The 20638-nt window shown below is 43.8% G+C and overlaps 2 protein-coding genes and 1 pseudogene across 2 annotated transcripts in view; 2 read left to right on the plus strand and 1 right to left on the minus strand.

The window, feature by feature from the left end:
* Positions 1-20638, plus strand: part of NKIRAS2 (NFKB inhibitor interacting Ras like 2) — an 86294-nt gene that overhangs the window by 57642 nt on the left and 8014 nt on the right. The window lies entirely within an intron of this gene.
* DNAJC7 (DnaJ heat shock protein family (Hsp40) member C7) overlaps positions 1-20638 on the minus strand; it is a 38493-nt gene that overhangs the window by 15010 nt on the left and 2845 nt on the right. The window contains exons 2-5 of the mRNA XM_056128209.1: positions 5906-5994; positions 2576-2700; positions 2053-2166; positions 1146-1220 (exon numbers count right to left, since the gene is read on the minus strand). Coding sequence (XP_055984184.1) covers positions 1146-1220; positions 2053-2166; positions 2576-2700; positions 5906-5994 — 403 coding nt within the window. The remainder of the gene's footprint in view (positions 1-1145; positions 1221-2052; positions 2167-2575; positions 2701-5905; positions 5995-20638) is intronic.
* Positions 9100-9209, plus strand: LOC130036355 (uncharacterized; annotated as a pseudogene).

A 20638-nucleotide genomic window follows, 5' to 3' on the forward strand; every position in this document is an offset into this window, starting at 1 on the left:
ATGGCTAACTTGGATTTAATCCCCAGCACGGAAAGGTCCCCCTGAGTATCACTCTGTGATGGGGGGTGGGGGGTGGGTGGGGGAGATAAAGCTAGCTTTCATTATTCAAATAAAAATAGATTATTCAGGGACTGGTCAACAGGCTGGGTACTCTTGCTCTGTATGCAGGAGGCCTGGAGAAGTCCTGCTGAGAGCAACTTCCAAGCACAGGAGGTGGAAGCGGCCACTTAGTACCACTGGGTTTGGCTCAAAAACCTAAATTAACAAAATTTTTAAAAACTGAGGGTGGGCACCAGAGCAGCAGTATAGCAGGAAGGGCGCTTGCCTTGCAAACGGCTAACCTGGGTCTAGTCCTTGGCATTCATCCCCTATTGTCCCCTTAAGCACCGCCAAGGGTGTACAGCCAGGAGTACTGCCAGGGTGACCCAAAAGCAAAACAAACAAACTAAAGTATTTACCTTAAACCTAGTATTTAATTCCAACTGGCTCTTTATTATTCAGCACACTTTTAGGCCACTATTTTTATGAAAAACAAGAACAAACACAGGTAACAAACTTGTTTTACTTTTTATTGTAAAGTCAAACATACGAAAATAAACACTTTGGTGAAAAGAGAAAAATAAAAATTATCTACTGATGATATGGAGCAACAGAAAATTTCATTCACCGTTAAAAATGGAAAATGGTATCATTAAAAATGGAAAATGGTACAAGCCATTCTGAAATAGCATTTATTAGTTTATTGCAAAACTAAACAAAGATATTCTCTTTACCACATAGAAAATCCTATCTCTGGGTATTTACTCTAAAGAGTGGCAAACTTAGGTTCACATAAGACCTAAACACAGGTATTTTTAGCAGCTTTATTCTTAACTGCCGAAACTTGGTTCTAACAAATGCACCTCTGTTGTAGCTAACAATGGGAGGCTATAGTGTGTGAGCAGGGAATATATGGGAAGTGACTGTACCTTCCTTTTAACTCAACCATGAACCTACAATGATCCTGGGGGAAAGAGGGGGAGACTAAAAAACGGAATTACAGGTAATAATTTAAATGTTAGACCTTTGAATTCTCTCTCACCCACCCCACACACCCTTTTATGAGAAAAGGTAGGCAAGATTAGACTTTTTTAGTTGCACTTTACCTTTCGAAAATCTCGCTTCTCAAAATCCGTTTCTGCTATTTTCTCATATTCTATGACCGCATTAGCGTTCTTGAACTATACCAGAGAATTAGACAAGGAAAGCTTTAATGAAACTGTGGAGTCAATGAACCACTCTGTCCCTTCAAGAAAAAGTAAAACCATAAAACTTTTCATACATCGAGTTGATAGAAGTGAGAGTCAAGGCCCTGCTAAAGTCCAACCTCCACCCTCATTTTGATTCTAAAGCCAGTAATCCAAGAACCACACCTTAGGCCACATAAAATAAGGATCAGACATTTTTCGATCAGCAAGTCTAAGGTTCTTAATAAAGTTATTAATTCATACTTTAATTGAATATATAAGGAGATGAAACAACACATTTTTAGCTATTACTAACTTATTCGAGCTGGAGCGATAGCACAGTGGGTTGGGTGTTTGCCTTGCACGAGGCTGACCCAGGTTCGATTCCTCCGCCCCTCTCGGAGAGCCTGGCAAGTTCCCCGTGATGTATTCGATATGCCAAAAACAGTAACAAGTCTCACAATCTGTTGTAGAACGTTACTGATACCTGCTTGAGCAAACTGATGAACAATGGGAGGACAGTGCTACAGTGCTACTAACTTATTCAGGATGTGAATTTACTTGAAGTATTTAACTTCACTCAAATCAAGTTCCTTAAAGCATCTGTCTTTCCCTTTAGCACATTGGGGGATAGTCCAGAAATCCAACTCTCACATATTTCTGAAATTGTAAACCATACTCAAAACTCCTCTTTACAGATAAGGAAGTGACTACAAGGTTTGCCTAGAATGACCCAAGTGCAATTGATGGAAAAGACCAGATTTCAGTTTTCACCCTTAAATCATGTTTCCTCCCAAACTGCTTCTTTTGACGATCGGACCCTTACCTCCTGCTGTGCCTGAGTATTTTTGTGATCCAGTTCTAGAGCTTTCTGGAAACTGCGACTTGCAGCCATGGCATTTCCAAGAGATAGGTGACATTTGCCCTCTCGTAGATGTCCCTAAAGGTAATAGAAGCAGGCAAGAATTAGGGACATGATTGGACATGGAGAGAAATCAAGTGTGGCAATAACCATCCACACAAAATTAAAACGAGATGAAAATGGTTAGAGCACTGAATCTCAACTGGGCATGAGTCAGCCCCTGACAGAGCTTCTAGCAATGTCTGAGACATTGTTGCCAACATAACTGGGGAGGGGAAGGGTGCCACCAATACTTAATGATTAATGGTCAAAGATGCTGCTAACCATCCTATAATACACAAAATAGCCTATATCCTACAATACACGAATACGTGAAATAGCAACAAAGAATGATCTGGCTCAAAAACAGTGCTGAGAACGAGAAATCCAGGGTTACAGGAACTCAACTGCAGACTCTCAGTGCTTTCCAAAGAGCTTGATTACGTACCCGGACGAAGCTGTCATCCAACCTTACTGACTGCTGTGCATCTCCAAGAGCTTCCCGAAACTTCCCAAGCATCATCAAGGTGGCTGCTCGATTCCCATAATAGCTAGCATTTTTAGGACACATATCTACAAGAAAAGCAAAAGATTGTCAAAAAAAAAATAAATGTTTGGCACAGGTCTTAGCTTCAACTAGCAGGGGCCACCTCATTCAGAACTATACCAAGACCACCAAACTAAGAATGCTAACACTCTCTGAGTTAAGGTCACAACTCCTGAATTACATTCTGTGCAAATGATAGCAGCATTATGGAACACATTGAGAAAGTTTTAAAAAGCGAGAAAGAAAAATCTAGGAACAGAAAGAGAATTAAGATATAAGGTTCTGGCCTTGCATGTGGTCAATCCCTGGCGCCACACATAAGGTCCCCCAGCACCACCAGGTATAACACCTGAGCACAGAGCTAGACTTTCCCCTAAGCATAGCCAGGCGTGAACCGAACAGACCCTCTTCCAGATAAAAATTTTCTCTAAAAAAATTTGAGGGGGCTGGAGAGACAGTACTGTGGGTAGGATCTTCCTTGCATGTGGCCAACCTGGGTTCAATCCCTGGCATTCCAGATGGCCCGGAGTAATTTCTGAGTGCAGAGCTAGGAGTAACCCCTGAGTACTGCAGGGTGTAGCCCAAAACCCAAAACAACAAAAACAAAAAACAACAACAAAAACCCAGTTGCAATGGTGGTAGACAGCAGCCCTCTGGCAGTGTGTGCAGTCTGCTGTTTGTATAAGCAGCCCTCTGTGGTGTACTTCTTATCTGCCCTCATGTTGCTGCCAATCTTCAGCTCCAAATACATGCCTTTGGAAAGTTCCAGGGCATGATGGTCAGGGTCCACAGGAGCCAAGTCATCATTTCTAGCTGCACCAAGCTGCAGAACAAGGAGCATGAGACTGAAGTGCTATGCAGAGCCATGCTCAAATGCCCTGGTCACCAGAAGATCCACATTTGATGTGATGGAGTTTGATGTGAATAAGCTGGAAGAGATGGTGGCTGAAAAATGGCTTATCCCAGATTCATACAGCCTGATGCATTGAATCAAATCCCGAATCGTGAACCTCAGGACAAATGATGGGCACTGCATTACAGAAAGCTTCAGGGCTGCCCCTTCTGAGTCCCTCCTACTCTCAACAAATCCTGTTTCCTATACAAAATAAACAATTTTGGGGGGTGGGGTGGGGTGAGGGTGTGGGGGAAGGTAGGCCACACTTGGTGAGGCTGAGGATTATTTCCTGGCTCTGTACTCAGATGTCACTCTTGGTGATGTTTAGGGTACCATATGCGATGCTGGGGTTGGAGCCAGGATCAGTCCTATGCAAGGCAAGTACCTTACCTCTGTACTACCTCTCCAGATCAAGCATATTTATCTTTTCAATAAACTGTATTTTATATCCCAAGACATAAAAGTAATTTCATGTCGAGTTGGGGGGAAGAGAGCCTACAGGCACATTTAAGGAGAAAAATAAGAAGGGATTAAAATACGGCAGCTGGCAGTCACACCCACGAACTACCTCTGGTGCCACATAAACTCAGCAACCAGCCATGGTCCAGACACTCATAAATAAATCTCAGAAGAGATCAACAAGCTGCAGAGATGCTTCTGGACCCTAAAGTCATCATTCAGTTAAAAATTTAACTGCAGGGGCTGGAGCAATAGCACAGCGGGTAGGGCGTTTGCCTTGCATGCAGCCGACCTGAGTTCGATTCCCAGCATCCCATATGGTCCTCTAAGCACCGCCAGGAGTAATTCCTGAGTGCAGAGCCAGGAATAACCCCTGTGCATTGCCGGGTGTGACCCAAAAAAGCAAAAAAAAAAAAAATATATATATATATATATATATATATATAAAACTGCAGCTGTGTTACCCCATTCAAAATTTTAGAATTCCTGAAGCATCTCATACTCTACACCACTAATATACCAGGATCAGCACACCACATCAAATGCGATATAAGCAGAAGACGACCAATCTCGATTAAGAAAAAATATTAACGCACAAGGCTCAAAATATAATATGTGAGTAATCTCTTATTCAAGGTCTTGATGGCTACAGCGTGAGAGACAACAATCTTCACACACTATTTTTTTCCTATGTGATGTTATTTTTTTCCAGCAGTATAAGATTTATTTCATCATTTCAGTCAAATTACTTTTTTTTTTAAGACTTACAAATTTTTGTGCTTGGGTTTCAGTTATACAATGATCAAGTACCCATCCCTCCACCAGCACCCATCCTCCACCACCACGGGTCCCAGCATCCCTCCCACCCCCATCCCACCCTGCCTCTGTGGCAGGGCATTCCCTTTTGTTCTCTCTCTATTTTAGTTTAAAATAGTTCACACACTATTTTTTAAGAAATTTTTTGGGATCATTTTTAGTGTATTATTAATAACAAGCAATACAAAAAAATTTATTTTAGGGCCTGCTATTGGGGTAAACCTATGTGGTGGTTGGGAAAATTGGAAATAATGATGGTGAGAAGGTGTCAGGGTAGTGGGATTGGTGTTGGAATATTGAATGTAATAAATCATCATGAACAACTTTATAAAAATAAAATTTAAAAAATATGGTAGCAGGGGTCAGAGTAATAATAGTACATTGGGCAGAGCACTTGCCTACTTGCGGCTGACCTGGGTTTGATCCCTGGCATTCCATATGGTACCCTGAACCCCGCGAGGCGTGAGCCCTGAGTACATAGCTTAGAATAAGTCCTGAACACTTCTGGGTATGGCCCCCAAATCAAAAGTAAATATATATGCCAGGAATTTGAGAACAGAGGTAATAAAGACTTGACATCATCTACAAAGGTCATTTTATTCTTTGTGGGGAAAAGGTGGGGGTTTGGGACAAACTTGATGATGCTCAGAAGCTATTTTGGTTCTCTCAAGAGCTGCCCTGGTGGTGGCTCTGGGGACCATATTGAAGTCGCAATTTAACCCAGGGCTGGCTGCACGCAGAGCAAGCCGTCTTCCACCTGGTCCTACCTCTCCAGCTCCATTTACTTTCTCAGAGAGAAAATGAAGTGGTCACTGTGAGCTACACTTAGGTGTGCATGCTTTTTGTCCACTACCTAGAATTTCTGCACTTAATTTGCCAAAGAGCAGCAACACACTTGAACTTAAATAAAATAATAATAATAATAATAAAGCAATCTCATGCAAAACCACTAAGTCTAGAGTAAGTTTATCAACCTGCCAAGGAAAAGGCTAGTTCTTAGAGAGGAAATATTTATAAGAACATTTGACAAGTGATTTTCCAGAATAAGCTCTACTTCTCACCTATGGCTTTTGTGTAATAGTTGTAAGCTTCATTGTAATCTTTCTTGGCATAGTATGCATTTCCTTGTTCCTTGAAAGTCTCTGCTTCCCTGGAAAGGAAAGAGAGAAAAAACATGTTACTATATACCTGGGGAATAACGCTGATAAGCTCAGGGAGAAAGCTTTGAGCCATATCCCCTGCACCTGGGCTGAAAGTTGGTGTGATACTTGAAGGAATGCAGGTTAGTCTTACGGGCTGATAAAGGAGGCGCTACTGCAAGTTCTCCCGGTGTTATCTGTTGTCTCAGACACATCCAAACTACGCAGAGAACACCCCTGTCATCGGCCTGCCTTGCCTTGCTGTCCAGATCCAGTCACTTCCCTTAGAGAAGGGTCTCTCACAGAAACGAACCTTTGTATCTGTTCCTCTCTGCAGTGTCATACCCACTTGCCTCTTTAGCAAAGAGAAAAAGTGTCAGAATTCTATTCAGGAGCAATTCATTTCTCAATGGTTTTAGTGGCTCAAGTGCCTGATGCCGTTTGTCACTGGAAGGACACACGAGCAAAAAGCAGGTGACAAAAGGTATTAAAACATGGATGTGTGGGGCTGGAGCAATAGCACAGCAGGCAGGGCGTTTGCACGCAGCCGACCTAGGTTCGATTCCTAGCATCCCATATGGTCCCCCAAGCACCGCCAGAAGTAATTCCTGAGTGCATGAACCAGGAGTAACTCCTGTGCATCGCTGGGTGTGACCCAAAAAGCAAAAATAAATAAATAAAACATGGATGTTCAAGGAGACCTGACCAACAAGCAGAGACCAAAAACTTGGCTATCAGAGGGAGACAAGAAAAGGCACCAGAGCCAAGCCCTAAGAACCTCCCCATCTGCTGCAGTGCCCTCTGCCCACTGTATTTAAAGACTATATTTGATTTGGTTCCAACCCCTTTGCCACCTTTATATAGTGTATTGTAAAACCAGAGAGTAGGGGGCTGGAGCAACAGCACAGCAGGTAGGGCGTTAGCCTTGCATGAGGCCGACCTAGGTTCGATTCCCAGCATCCCCAGGGGTAATTCCTGAGTGCAGAGCCAGTAGTAACCCCTGTGCATTGCCAGATGTGACCCAAAAATAAAAATAAAATGCAGCTTTTTATTATCATATCCCAACCCAAGACCTACTTACTTCTCCGAGGTGTCATTAGACAAATAGTAAGACAACAGGGAACCACATCTCCCTATTGGAAATTATATTCCTAAGAAATGAGAATTATATCACACTACCAACAATGTTTTAAAAGAACAATGAGGGGCTGGAGAGATAGCACAGTGGGTAGGACGTTTGCCTTGCACGCGGCCGACCTGGGTTCGATTCCCAGCATCCCATATGGTCCCCTGAGCACCGCCAGGAGTAATTCCTGAGTGCAGAGCCAGGAGTAACCCTGTGCTTCGCCAGGTGTGACCCCAAAAGCAAAAATAAATAAATAAATAAATAAATGAACAATGAACAAGTAACCTCTATTAAAGATACACAAAACCATGGGGCTGGAGCAATAGTACAGTGGGTAGGGCACTTGCATGGGGTCAATCCAGATTTGATGACCCAGATTTGATCTCCGCATCTCATATGGTCCCTAGAACCCCCAGGAGGGATTCCTGAGTGCAGAGCCAGGAGTAACCTCTGAATATTGCAGGGTGTGGCCGAATCACCAGGTCTGGAGAGAAGATATCCAAAACCATTCTATTATCTACATTTAATTACAAAGGTAATTCTTGGCCTAGAGGAATAGAGTTTAGGGAACCTGCCTTGCAACCTTGTAACAATAAGGTCCCAGTGCCCCATGGGTCAGGCACCACCCTGGGAGCTCTACTGTCTGAGCCTGCCGACTCCATGTCAGAAATCCCCAGTATCACAATAAGGGGTCTGACTTCAGCCCTCTAAATGTGCACCACGGCCAGGAAGTTCTACTTTTGGCTTTTGCATGTGTGAGCATTACAAGGAGCACAATTATAACCTGCATGTCTCAACTAAAAGAGTGACTGGGCTGGAGAGAAAGTACAGTGGGGCAGTCACTTGCCTTGCCTGTGCCTACCTAGCTTCAGTTAATCCCCAGCACTGCATATGGTCCCCCAAGTCCTGCCAAGAGTGATTCCTGGAGTAAAACCCTCAGTACTGCCAGGTGTGGTTCAAAAACCAAGAAAAAACAACCGAAACAGAAATATGTAAATAATTCTTTACTAAAATTACTGCAACATAATTATCTGAATGTTTTTATGTTAAGAAAAAAAGGTTACATCCATCTACCCTTGCCCCCTCCCCCAGGGGCCCCACAGGACACTGCAAGAAAGAATCCAGGAGAAGCCAGAAGCCTATTTAAATACAATGTCCTTTTTTGCCCCCCCCTTCCTCCCCCACTGGGCACACAGGGGGAAGTCTTCTTCACTGCCTTGGAGAGTCTCCCGGTTGCTACTTTAAGTACAATTACTTATCTTTTGTTTCCTTTTTCTCTTTTTTTGGTTTTGGGGTCACACACTGTGCTGCTCCCTGCTGGCCCCAGCTCAGTGCTCAGTTCTCAGTCATTCTCAAAGACCACATGGTGCGAGGGACTAACCATGGGCTCTTGCCTGCAAAGCATACACTCAACTGACTGAACTAAATCTGACCTCACATTTTTCAACTGTTTTGTTTTGGGCCCACTCCTGACTGTGCTCAGGACTTAGGGATTGCTCCTGATTAGGCTTGGGGGACCAAATGAGTGTCAGGACTAGAACCTGGGTCAATGCATGCAAGACAAGTGCCCATCTGTACTCTCTCTGGCCCATCACACATATTACTTTTTTTTCTTTTCCGTTTTCGAGTCACCCCAGCAATGCACAGGGATTACTCCTGGCTCTGCACTCAGGAATTACCCTGGCGGTGCTCAGGGGACCATAGGGGATGCCGGGAATCAAACGCGGGTTGGCCGCATGCAAGGCAAATGTCCTACCTGCTGTACTATTGCTCCAGCCCCCCATCACACATATTTCTTAACTTTGAGACTCTACAGCTTGAGTCTAAGGGTTGATACCCATAGGGAGATTTGAGATTTTACTTAAACTACAAACTGGCAAAGCGGCCTTGCTTATTGAGGACATCTCCCTTTGCATCCTCCTCCATCTCAGTCCTGGAAAGTCCTACTAGCATGAAAAGGCTGCTAGAAGAAGGAAAATGAATATGATCTTGACCCCTTCTCACTCAGACAATCAGACTTGTGTCTTAATTGGTCATTCAAGTGGGACAAAGAAAGAGTCCTTTTAAACCTCAAGCAAACTGGGGTCAAAGCAATAGTACAGCAGGTAGGGCAATTGCCTTACAAGCAGCAGACCTAGGTTTGATCCTCGGCATCCCATAACGGTCCTCTGAGCACTTCCAGGACTAATTCCTGAGTGCTGAGCCAGGAATCCCTGAGCATTGCCAGGTGTGACCCAAAAATCCTAAATAAATAAAGTAAAAATAAAATAAAACTCAAGCAAACTGGGTGTCTGTCTTATATTCTGTCAGAGGGAAGAAACGTGAAAAGAAAAAAGGAAATGAATGCCTACATATTTGAATTGTGATAAAAATGTTTGAGCAATTTATTATATCAATTATTACAATGATCTAGAGATCACCTGTCCTTAAGGACCCCTTAATCGCAAGACTTAAAAGGATCAGCCGTAACCTCACTACATGGTATACAGCATGCTGTAACTCTGCATTCAGGAAGGGCAGACACGCCAAGAACTCTGAAGAAAAGCCCTCCAAACACCAGATTCCAGCAGCCGTGTCAGACTGCTGTGAGGAAATGCAGTAATAAATTCAAAGAAAACATCAGGTTCTAAACTATCTGGGAAAATCTAGCTTTCTCTTCAGTAGCAGTGGCTAAGCAGCCACAAATCCTGGGGGGAAACCAGAAGCTCCTCGAGGCACCCGGGTGAAGGCTGTGCCCACTGTATAAAGCATGTTAGTCAAAGGTGGGGCAATCTGTAGAGCTCTCAAGGCCATCCTTCCCTCTTCTCCTGAAAGAAACATGAACTCCTACGAAGATGAATAAATTCATCACTGGCTTCAAGTAAAAATGCGAAGGATGATTCAGTTGAAAATTAATAATTATTGAGGCCAGGTACTGCATTTTATTTTTCAAAATAAAAAAGTTTATAGAAAAGGAAAAGGAACTTCCCCTGTGGGGAGGAACTTAGTACAGGACTAAGTTCAAGGCCAGGCACTGTACTAACTTATCAACTGAATTTCATTAGTTTCAATTTTTAAAGAAGAAAACTGGGGCCAGAGCGGACAGGACACTTGCCTTGCCCAAGGCTGACCTGGGTTTGGGACCGAGCACCACCAGGAGTGATTCGTGAGTGCAGAGCCAGGGCTAACCCCTGAGCGTTGCCGGGTGTGACCCAGACAGTCAAACAAAAAATAAATAAATAAGAAAAAAAACTAAGGCTTAATTAAATTACTTCATTACAGTCTGATTACACGGCTTGTGCTCTTTGTCCTATTACATCTAATACCTTTACCTACTGCCTAAGGTCTCATGAATTCTCTCAGTTAGGAACAAGACCTGGGGAATGAGTATGATTTTTGTACAAAACCCAATTCCAGAACAGCAATCAGGATTTCAACAAGCCAAAGGACATTCCTAACATTAGTCCTGGAGGGAGCAATGCTCCTTTCTCTTTAAGATGCAAGACCTAGTGAACTGGACTTTGCCTCCCCCAAGAAATGCATTTCATTTTAGTAAATGGTGAGTAGATTCCATTCTAGAGCAAACAAAGCGAGTAATGTCGAGTCAGCCCACAGCAGAAAGAACAAGAAGAATTGTGTTGTGACAAGTTACCATGTTTTTAACTTCACACTGCACAGCATCAGGCCAGAATTAGCTATTCCCACACAACTGCCTCATGAAAAGGACTTATTTTCATAGAAACATGGTTGATTTACAGCTGCCCAAACAATGGGCACTTAGTGATTTTTTAGTCCAAACGCTATTTTTTTGCCTCCAGGTCCAATGCCTAAAGTGGAGTCCCTCCTTCTTCATTTTGAACCTCCCCACCAAATACTCAACAAGCTTTTTTCTTTTGTTTTGGGGTCATACCTGGTAGTGTTCAAGGCTTACTCCTGACTCTGTGCTCAGGGATCATTCCTGACAATGCTGAGGGTTCTACCATATGGGGTGCCAGGGATCAAACCCTGGTCGATTGCGTGCAAAGCAAGCACCCTACCCACTGTACTATATAACTCTGGCCCCACATGACAAGCTTTTAACCAATGAGCCTGACTCGCAGAGGAAAGAGAGTATCTTTGAAATCCAGCATGGCAGCAATGAGATCTGAACAAGTCCGAAGTAGAAACAATTCCAGGGTCAAAACCATTCAAGGCCTGCCCTGAGAGCCCAAGGGAAGGCTAAGTCCTTCTCAGAGAACAGGATGTCAAAGAGGTGGGACTAGAACTGAGGGGAACCTGGCGGTGGTATCAGTCACTCCGATCACTGCTGGGGTCAATTCATTTGATAGCCAGTGAGGCTGAAATGGATATCAACTCTTAATACTTTAGTACAGCAGGGAGGGAGGATTAGGGTTGAGGTTCACTTGAGGGGCTAGAGCGATAGTACAGCAAGTAGGGCGCTTGCATTGCACTCAGCTGACCCAGGTTCGATCCCCAGCACCCTATATGGTCCCCAAGTATGCCAGGAGTGATCCTTGAAGACTGAGCCAGGAGTAAGCTGTGATCACTGCAGATGTGGCCCCCAAGCAAACAAAAAAAAGGTTCATTTGAACTAAACAAAATTTTTCCAGGGCAGAGAAATAAGCTGTGAGCACTGCAGGGCTGGAGCAACAGCACAGCGATAGGGCATTTGCCTTGCGTGTGGCCAGTGCAACTGAGCCCGGTTTGATTCCTCACCCCTCTGAGAGCCTGGCAAGCTACCGAGAGTATCTCACCAGCAAAACCTAGCAAGCTACCCGTGACATATTCGATATGCCAAAAACAGTAACAACAAGTCTCACAATGGAGACAGACATTACTGGGCCCGCTCGAGAAATTGATGAATGGGAGGACAGTGACAGTGACTGCAGATGTGGCCCCCCAAAAACAAAACAAAAAAGAGGCTCATTTGAACCAAACAAAATTTTTCCAAGGTGGTGAAGTACATGCCCAATTCAATCAGCTTAATCAATGGCTGAATAAATAGCACTGCTCCTACATTATTAAAAAAAAAAATTCCAGGGCCTTGTACGTGGAGAATCTGAATTTGATTTCCAGTACCTCATTAAGGACCCCTAAGCACAAGAGCCATGAATAAACCAGAGTTTGGGGGGGGGGGGAGGGAGAGAAAGAGGGAGGAGGAGGAGGGAGAGGGAGCGGTGGGGGGGGGGGGGGAGAGAGAGAGCGAGCGCAAAAGGGACTAAATTAAACTACAGTTTATTTTCTATGGCTACAAAATAAAATTCAGACTAAACAGTATTTTGGAATCACAGCAAAATACAGAATTGGCCTTAATGGACCTGCTGCTGGTGGGTCTTAAAAGTCTCATATTAGGGCCAGAGAGGTGGGTAGGGCACTTGCTTTACAAAGATGCGGTAACACTGGCATGTCCAGCAGCTGCTGAAGAGCTTGTGAGACACCCAAAGTGGCTGCAGAGACATCAGGAGCACCAAGGCTTTTCCTCCACTAATAGTGTCAGTTTTTAACAACATTTATGGGATTGGGGCCAGAGTGATAGTACAGAGAATAGGGGGTTTGCCTTGCAAGCAGCCAACCTGGGTTTGATCCCAGCATTCCACATGGTCTCTCAGTACTGCCAGGAGTAATTCCTGAGTACAGAGCCAGGAGTAACCCTTAAGCATCACCAGGGGTGGCCCAAACACTAAAAAAAAGGGGGGAAAAACACCCCTTGAATTTTAAAAAAAATTATGAGGTTGGAGAAATAGTACACGTGATACTATTAGATAGATCATGTGGCTGACCAGGATCTGATCCCCAGTACCATATATGTCCCCCAAGAACCACCAGATCTGATCCCTTTGTACAGTTAGTAGTAAACCCTGAGCACTAACAGGTGTAGCCCCACCAACAAAAACCAAAACCAAATAGATAAAGCATGCACTTCTCTACCTAATTGCCCAGAGTCATTTCCACGTAGACGCAGCCTCCCCTTGTTAATTCAACAAGACATACTGGAATGGCTCCACCTAACTAGTCCTTTCAGCAACAATTGTCACTGTCCTCCTGTTGTTCATAGATTTGCTCCAGCGGGCCCAGTAACGTCTCCATTGGAGACTTTTGTTGTTACTGTGTTTTAACTGTATCTTTTGTAAAAAAAATCTGCTACAAAAAGGTTTTTCACAAGTTCTGTCCCTTCTGTATTTTAATGTAAAGTTCGCCAACAAGATCAGTACAGGAAAGCCAGTGCTGCCTTTCTTCTGAAGATACAAGGGAAGAATATATCCCACCAGAGAGGTCTGCTTTGCTATTATAAAGTGTTATTTCTTCACAATGGACTTTGTCAGAAGGAACTGCATTAATCAGAAAGTGCTGCTCTAGGAGTCAGAGAGGTAATACAGCAGATAGGGCATTTGCCTTGCATGCAGCTGACTTGGGTTCAATCCCTGGTACCTAGATGATCTCTTGAGTCCTGAGAGCAGGGACTGTACTAAACCCAGAGTACCAGTGGGGGTGGCCCCAAACCAAACCAACCAACCCAACTAAAAAAACCCCAACGAAACAAAATAAAACCCTGCTGCTATGGAAACCTGCTCCATTACATGTGTGTTAAAAATCTGTGCATCTGGCATGTAGTTGCCATCTCTCCCAGTTTAGTAGCATTCATCACAGAAGCTAATTACCCCTACACTGCCAAGAGAATCACTTGGTATCACACAGGTCTTAGCAAGGCTCAGCATCATGTGATCATATCCGACAATTTGGGCTATGATCACCAGCCAACTTTGCACATTTACAGCTCAACTATATTAAACACACATTAAACACCACAGTTGACACTGCAATGTGCCACAAATTAGATGCCCTATTAAAAAAACCCACTTGCTCTAAATACTTCCAAGTTGAACCCTTAAGACCTTTGCCGTAGGCCTCTCTTTTAACAATTAAAAAGGCATTTGGAAATTTTAATCAGTCTCCAGCAAGGTAGAATTCATTAGATGAGTTTTTAAAACATCCTCTATGATGGCTGGATTCTCTTTGTAACTGCCTCACTTATCATGTTTGTATACGACTGAAACAGGGCAAAGGTGCTTCATTTATACATTACTTCTACCTCAGCATATAAAAATAAAGATGAGCATGGTCTCATTAAGCTCCATTTATAATCTAGGAAATACTTAAATTTAAGAAAAAATATGCCATACTCTTATTTTACCTTTCCTAGAATAACACATACTAGATAAAATTCAGTTCTTCTGACACTAACAATTTAATAATTCTAGAATAAGGTCTTTTTTCCCCTTTCTTGTTCTTTCTTTCAGAATCTTTTGTTTGTTTGTTTGTTTTTTGGGTCACACCCGGCAATGCACAGGGGTTACTCCTGGCTCTGCACTCAGGAATGACTCCTGGTGGTGCTCAGGGGACCATATGGGATGCTGAGAATTGGAACCTTGGTTGGCAAGGCAAATGACCTACCCGCTGTGCTATCGCTCCGGCCCCAGGTGTTTTTTTTTTTTTAAATTTTAATTTCTTTTAGCCCTGACTCTTGGCTGGGCTTGGGGAACCATATGAGTTACCAGGGATTGAACTGGGGTTGGCTATGTCAAGTCAAGCACCTTATGTGTTGTACTACTGTTCCAACCTCTCTCATTTCTGGGTCACAGCTGATATTGCTCAGGGCTTATTCCTGGCTCTGCACTCAGGGACCATTTCTGGCAGGTTTGGGAACCACATGAGGTGTCAAGGATCGAATCTGGGTTACCCACATGCAAGGCAAAAGCCCCACTCAATGTACTATCTCTCCAACCCCAACTCTTACATTTTCTTGAAGTATTCTACTACTCCTAAAATGGAAGGTTAAATCTACTTTTGCTAAAATTACAATGCATAAAATGATCTCTTCTGTCAGAAATGAGAGTTTAGGGGCCTTTGATTTTGAAGGCTTATTTTATTTTCTTATTGTCAGGTTAATTTATTAATAATAATTTATGCTATCAAAGTCACATATCTTTTATGTGTTCCTACTGTATTTAGTATTTTTCAAAATGCCACCCATTTGCCATGATTGTGGCAGAAAAATTTACTAGTCGTCCTGTTGGATTTAGAAAATCCTCCACCCTTCAGAATCTATGGGATCTAAGCCAGTCTCCGAGTAGAAATTCCTTCCTCCTTCCCACAGTCCAAGACCTCTTGTCCCCAAAGGCATGTCAGAGGGCCTGTTCCATCTTGTACTCTCTCTGACCTTCACAAGAGAATAAAGTAAAGAAAGCTGAGGGGCTTATCTTTTCTCCTTTTTTCCCCTTAATCAAATATCAATTACTTATTCATCTTCTAACATCCTTCTTATTTCTTATTCATCTTCTAATAAATCTAAAGACAGACACAACTATGCAATTTAAGGTTTGTATTGATTAGATCAACTGAAACCCTACACGGCTTGGAAAATTCCAGACTGTTTGCTAAATGTAAGTTACTGCATACTGGGTAAAATACAGACTTCAAAATGATCCAGAGAAAAATTGTGATAAAGGTGCTACCTAGCACCCTATACCCAATTTCCGAGAAACTTCCCAATTTCTCCCTCTGAAGCACAAAGGAAACACCCATCCATCCCCTAAACGAGGGAAGGAAGATGAAGAAAACCCACTGACAGATGAAACTGTTCTGAACATTCAGGGGAAGCCTCAACAGGGACAAAACCAGAAGGGACCAAGAGACAACTGCTGAAGTCCCAGAAGCCTAGACAGGGCAGCAGCACTCTCTACTGCTCAAGCTGGGAAGGACAACAGGCAGCGTTTGGGAGCTCGTGAAGTTCCATGCAGTGGGGGAAAACCACCAACCAATCAACCAGATGCAAATGGCAGAATACTGTAGGTCCAATTTTTTTTTTTTTGGCTTTTTGGGTCACACCCGGCAATGCACAGGGGTTACTCCTAGCTCATGCATTCAGGAATTACTCCTCTCAGTGCTCGGGGGACCATATGGGATGCTGGGAATCGAACTTGGGTTGGCCACGGGCAAGGCAAACGCCCTACCCGCTGTACTATCACTCTGGCCCTGTAGGTCCAATATGAGTTGATCCCTAAGCACTGAGTGTGACCCAAACAACACACACACACACACACACACACACACACACACACACACACACACTTCCTCTAATGGGAACTGAGGCATCCACCTATTTGCCTAGTCTATTCTTTACCCCGTGTAGAAGAAATCCAACTCAGAGCTGTTTCTGAGAAGTTTCCCTGAAACTTGGTGAAAATGAGTCACTGCTTTTGAGATGTTACCCCCCAAACCTACAATTTTCCATCCCATGCTTCCCCATTCTATGACATGCCCCCCCCACCTCAACTCATGAAGAGGCCATAAAAAAAAAAAAAGGTTTGATCCCCAACATCCTGTATGGTTCTTCAAACACTGTCAGGAGTGATCCCTGAGCCCAGAGCCGGGAGTAAGTCCTGAGCCTGAGCACTGCTGGGTGCTCCCCCCCCCCCAACACACACACTAAAACAAAAAAGTAGAGCTGAGGAACTTTAAAAAAAAAGGATGCTGGGGGGTGAGGGGAGAAGAGGAATAGGCTGGGGAGCCTAGACTGTCAGGTAATATTTCGATCCCAAAATTCTTTTGGTGTCTTAATTCAACAGGTGATTAATCATCTCAGAGCAAACTACCCAAAGAAGAATACGCAGGTCAGAAACTAGACCAAGGGACCTGCTAGCCTGCAACCTCCACCGACCCACCGACCCTTCCACTCAAAGTCTATTAGAATCACACGAGAAAGCCAGCACCAACAGAACACTGAGTCTCAAGATCAGATTTTGAAAATAAAATACTCTTTCCTTTTTTTTAACCATTCTCTAAAGCCTCAACCATCCATACCACTGCCAATGGTCAGATAAAATAGAAAATGCTTTATCAGGAATTATTTTGAGCTGGTTGGGGCAGTAAAAAAAATGTTAATCCAACCCAAGATACTGAATCCTGTTCTTCTTACTGCTGAGATCCATATAATTTGTTTTGTTTTTGCTTTTTGGGTCACAGCCCAGCAGAGCTCAGGGCTTACTCTTGCCTCTGTGCTCAGGGATGATTTCTTGGCAGGGCTCGGGAGGGGGTGCCAGGGATCGAACCTGCGTTGGCCAAGTACAAGGCAAGCCTTTACCTGCTGTACTCCAGTCTCAATTCAGACAGTTTAAAAGAATACCTGGAACGACCTCTAAGCAACTTCCACATCACTCAGCACTGGAGAAAGGGAACCAAACATCAGTGGAGTAAAAGAGAAATAAGACTCTCAGAGGGACTCTGCATCAGACCAGGCACCTAGGCCACGGCTGACCATTGTTACCTGGTCTTCTAAAGCCCTAGGAAAAGAAAGTAAAGGTAAGAGCCCAGTACTCAGCTTTCAAAAAAAATTAAAAACATCAGCTTCAATGACTAATCAGTGATTGGCTGGAATGTACAACAAGGCTCTGCTTTAAGCCAATCAGAGCTTTGGTCGTTAGGAATACACTAGACACTAGAGTAACTGACACTCACTTGGTCTAACATATCATTAAAAGTATTGGATTTATCTATCTGGGTGTGAATCTGAATTAACGAAACAGACTCAACCTTTGCTCCAGTTGTGAGAACAATTTTGCCATGCTATTATCAGGGTTCAGTTAATTTACTGGAATTCAAGATTCTGTATTCCCAGATTTATCCTTCCCTTAACTATATCAAAATGGTAGCTTTGTGCTTTGATACTTTTGAGTTTAAGGTCAAAGGTAATTCTCTTGCAATCTGCTACTTACTGACATGTCTAGCTACTGCTCAGGAACTGTGCGTGAAAGATCAGGGGGCCAAAGACCTAAAAACCTTTTGTAGAGGAGGGTAGGAGAAAAGTATCCCGACAAGCTCTTCAATGAAGCAAGACCATCAACTTCGAATTATTTCAAAAGGTACAGATAGTTAATTTATAGGCTGGAGTAAGCTTGATATGCAAGAAACCAGATTCGACCCCTGCAGATCCTCGTTCCCAGAGCACAGCTGGGAGTAACCTCTGAATAAAGCCAGGAATAGCTCCTGAGCACCCCTCGGTGTAGTCCCAAAACAAAAAAGCCCCAAGAGGGGTCAGAGCAATAGTACAGCAGATCAGGCACTTGCCTTGCATGTGGCCAACCTGGGTGTGATCCCTGGCACCCAATATGGTCCCCCAAGTCCACCAAGGAGTGACCCCTGAGTGACTAGCAGGAGTAAACTTTGAACACCAGAGGGTGTGACCCAAATACAAACAAAACAAGCCCCAAGAAGACAAAGAGAGCCTAGATCAGGATTTAGTGCTTCCAACAACATAAAGAAATGAAAGGCAAGCACAGGGGGCCAGAGGATAGTCCCAGAGCATAACTGGGTGTAGCCACACCACCCCCAAGGCAAACCGAATTCACAAAGGGATTCAATAGCTAGGTTCTAAGACTGGGTCCAACTGTATGCGTTATTTCTTTTTGTTGTTTTGGGGTCACATGCAGCAGTGTTCAGGGGTTACTCGTGGAAGGGCTTAGGGAACCACATGTGCTGCCAGAGACCCAACCTGGGCCACTGGCCATGTGAAAGCTAAGGGCCCAACCCGCTGTCCTATCACTCCAGCTCTGTGTTCTTCTTTCATTCCATCTGGAAAACAGATACACGGAAGTTAGATATCTGGAAAACAGATACACGGAAGTTATCAGTTCAAGGAATCAGGTAAGGTGGCCATGCTCCTAAGTGGGCAGCTCACACGGGCTCTTTGAACCCTCACTGTTCAGTCACAACAGGTACAAATGGGAACACAAGTGCCTTCTACTGATAAACCTAAACTCTTCCGATGTAGCACAATAAATACTACCTATAGAAACTAAGACCAAGGTCCACTCCAGTCCCAGAAGTGGGATCCGGATGCCTTTCCTCCAATGGGATTCAGGTACTTGTTAACCAGTCAGCAACTTTCCAGAAAACAGCAGCCCTGGCATCAGAGAGAAACTTGAGGAGTTTGCCTTGCATGCAACCAACCCAGTTCCATCCCCTGCACCACACAGGGCCCCCTGAGCTTCTCAAGGAGTGATCCCTGAGCTCAGAGCCAAGAGTGAATCCCAAGAACTGCCAGGTGTGGCCCAGCAACCCCCACCTCCAAAACAACCCAGAAAATATTAGGCTTAAATGAGCTGATATCTAAGACCTATAAAATGTCCCCTGGCTCTCGAGTTGCTTTTTTTTTATCTGTTCTGGAGAACAAAGAGAAATAAATAATCTTCATGTACAGAACTCTTAATCTATTTTGGAATGGCAACTAACACATTTTTCATTTTAGCCTCTTGCCTACTATAGGGGAATTTTTTAGGGATTTTGTAGGACATGTGATTTTCCACTTTCTTTCTTGGTAAAAGATGGGAGGCTGAGGATATATAACATAGTTACTGAAAATGCTGCAAACAGCATCTTGAAAAGTGCCCCATCCTCTGCCCTGTGCTACTGAGACACCTCTGGAAGCTGCAGCAGAAGCAAGACCCCGGATGCAGGAAAGGAAGAAACCCTTCTTGACTGGATTTCACAAAAACTACCCAAGAGACCCATCAGCTCCCCTGTCCCCAGGTGAAATGAGTGTGGCACTGTAATAATGAGACACAATCTTGGCAAAATGATTAACCAAGTCAAGACAGTAAAAGGCATTCATAGGAAAGTCTCTCTCTCTCTCGCCCTCGCTATCGCTACACAGGAGGGTTCCAGGATTCATAAAAAGTATTAAAAATAATCGTTGTAGGACCAGAACAATAGAACAGCATGTAGGGCTGCCTTGCACACTGATCTGGGTTCAATCCCTAGCATTCCATGTGGTTCCCCAAGCACCGCCAGAAGTAATTCCCGAGTACAGAGCCATGAACTTCTAAATCCACTCCATTTTTTGGAGTTAGAAAACCAGACCCGGGGCCAGAGCATTAGACAGTGGGGAGGGTGCTTGTCTTGCATGTGTTCTGACCCAGGTTCAATCCCTGGTACCCCAGAAGGTCCTAGGAGTCTCACCAGAAGTGATCCCTGTGCAGAGCCAGGAGTAAGCCCTGAGCACCATTGGGTGTGGTCCCCCCCTACAGAAAAAAAAAAAAAAAGGAAAAAGAAAACCATACACAAACAAGGCATTTCTTACAGATCCAATTGCTTACCTCTCCCCCTCCCCCTGTTTTTTGTAGTCCTCAGGGGTTATTTCTGGCACGGTACTCAGGAGTAACCAGTGGTGGTGCTTAGAGACTATAAACTGCCCAGGAATGAAACCAATGTCAAAGATGCAAGGTAAGTGCCTTAATCCCTGTACCAACTCTCTGGCCCACCTAAGGCTACCTTTTAAAATAGAAAGTCAAACCAGTTTTTGTTAATTCACATTTTTAGTGGTATATAACATCTGTTTTGTTATGTCTTAAAAATATTTTGATGAATAATGTATAGCAGTCTATACCAGAATGCATGATGTGTGTGTTGGAGATCGAGGGTGTAGGGCCACACTGGGCTGTGCTTTAAGGCTTAATCCTGGCTCTGCACTCAGGAATCACTCCTGGAAGGACTCA

This window comes from Sorex fumeus, unplaced genomic scaffold, assembly GCF_029834395.1.
Source record: "Sorex fumeus unplaced genomic scaffold, SorFum_2.1 ptg000063l, whole genome shotgun sequence".
NCBI classification, from domain to species: domain Eukaryota; kingdom Metazoa; phylum Chordata; class Mammalia; order Eulipotyphla; family Soricidae; genus Sorex; species Sorex fumeus.